The following is a 1,776-nucleotide window of genomic DNA, read 5'->3' as shown; positions in this document are numbered from 1 at the left end:
GTTATCACTCTCACATATATTGATATTTTTCAATATTTTCCCCCCATAAATACATTTATATGCTATAAAAAAGAAAAGTTGAGAAATTATGAATTTTTTGCAACCCCACTCCTTGCCCCCGATTGTTTCTGTTTAGAAATTAAAATATTGGAGAGCCTGAGAAGGTCATTGATGACATTTATCCATAGTGATTTTAAAAAATTACGGAGATGTACTTGCATAGCAAGTGACTTGATCTGAGATTGTGTTCTGAAACAAAAACAATTGCAGCGTGGAAGATGTTTGTAAACCATTCAAGAACACACAAATACCGTTAGTTTCACTTCAACATTAAAACTTCATTTGTGTCAAAATATCTTCATCGCTTTGAAACCGCGACCTGTTCACTGACAAAACTTCACAAAAGTATAGTATAGATAATTCTTAACAGTGACATAAGGTCAAAACTTTAGGAGGAGGAGGGGGGATGTATTGAATAAAATTGACTCTGGTTCTTGACTGGTACTTTTTCTATTGGTCTTAAGAAGACTGATTGGGTAAAGTTGATTCTGGCATGATTTGAACTCTGAATGGAAAAGTGTAACTTAGTATTGTTGATAAAACAGACCCTTCTAGAGTAGGTGGCTTTACCCCTGTTAGAAATAATGTTATGCTATGCAGCAACTCATAGTAATGTTTATGTCAGTTTTATTGCCACACTTATCTGTTCATGCCTCAGATATGTACAGGTTCATGTATGTTTTATTATGTGTGGATAGGTTGTGTGGGTGTTCCTTTATGATTTTGTCTAGAGTACATATCTTGCTTTGTTTCTCTATGGACTTCCACAATCATCACATGAGAGATGGAGAAAGAAAGAAAAGAAAGAAGGTATTCAGGCATAATGTGATTTGTATAAAATTTTCCAGCCTTTGTTTTCATCTCCAATAATTTCAAATACTTCACTAAATATTTGATTTAGTTCTGTTGGCATTTCAAAGGCTTTGTTGAAAAATGTATTTTTCATTCTTTCCTCTTTCATTCTTTGTTTCCAGGATGACCTTCCCATCAGAAGTGTATCTGAAAAAGACTTGGATGCCTTTTGCAAGGAACATAATTTCTTGGCATGGGCCAATATATCGGTGAAAGACAATCGCATGATAAAAGAATCAATGAAGTTAGTATACCCTTTTGTTATATAATATATATATATAAATCTTGTTTCAGTTATTGGGTTGCAGACATGCAGGGGCACTTACTCGAAGGTTTAGTTAAACTAATTGACCCCACTACTTATTTTCTTTTCTTTTCAAGTCTGGTACTTATTCTATCAGACTCTTCTGTTGAACTATTGTTACGGGGGACATAAACAAACGAACACTAATTGTCATGTGATAGTGGGGGACAAACACATAAATGCACACACACATATGCACATAACAGGCTTCTTTCAGTTTCCATCTCCCAGACCCACTCAAGGCTTTGGTCAGCTTGAGGCTGTAGGAGAATACATTTGCCCAAGGTACCATGCAAAGGTTTGCAGGGAGGAGGTAAGGAGGTAAGTCAATTACATCAACCCCAGTGCCCAACTGGCACTTATTTTATCGACTCCTAAAGGATGAAAGGCAAAGTTGACCATGGCAGAATTTGAACTCTGAACATAGACAGATGAAATGCTGCTAAGCATTTTGCTCAATGTGCTAATGATTCTGTGAGCTTGCTGCCTTACTGAATCTGAAACCACATGTTTGGGAAACAAACATCTTACTATACAGCCATGCCTGTACCCATATATAT

The 1,776-nt window shown here is 36.1% G+C and overlaps 1 protein-coding gene across 1 annotated transcript in view; it reads left to right on the top strand.

Annotated features, from left to right (window-relative positions):
* The window catches only part of LOC106883093 (ras-related protein Rab-7L1), a 22,081-nt gene that overhangs the window by 16,948 nt on the left and 3,357 nt on the right, over positions 1–1,776 (top strand). Inside the window, exon 5 of the mRNA XM_014933984.2 lies at positions 1,035–1,156. Coding sequence (XP_014789470.1) covers positions 1,035–1,156 — 122 coding nt within the window. The remainder of the gene's footprint in view (positions 1–1,034; positions 1,157–1,776) is intronic.

The sequence above is a fragment of the Octopus bimaculoides genome, chromosome 11, assembly GCF_001194135.2.
Source record: "Octopus bimaculoides isolate UCB-OBI-ISO-001 chromosome 11, ASM119413v2, whole genome shotgun sequence".
NCBI classification, from domain to species: Eukaryota; Metazoa; Mollusca; class Cephalopoda; order Octopoda; family Octopodidae; genus Octopus; species Octopus bimaculoides.
Note: the sequence above shows the minus strand (reverse complement) of the source record. Positions and strands in the feature narration are given on the sequence as shown.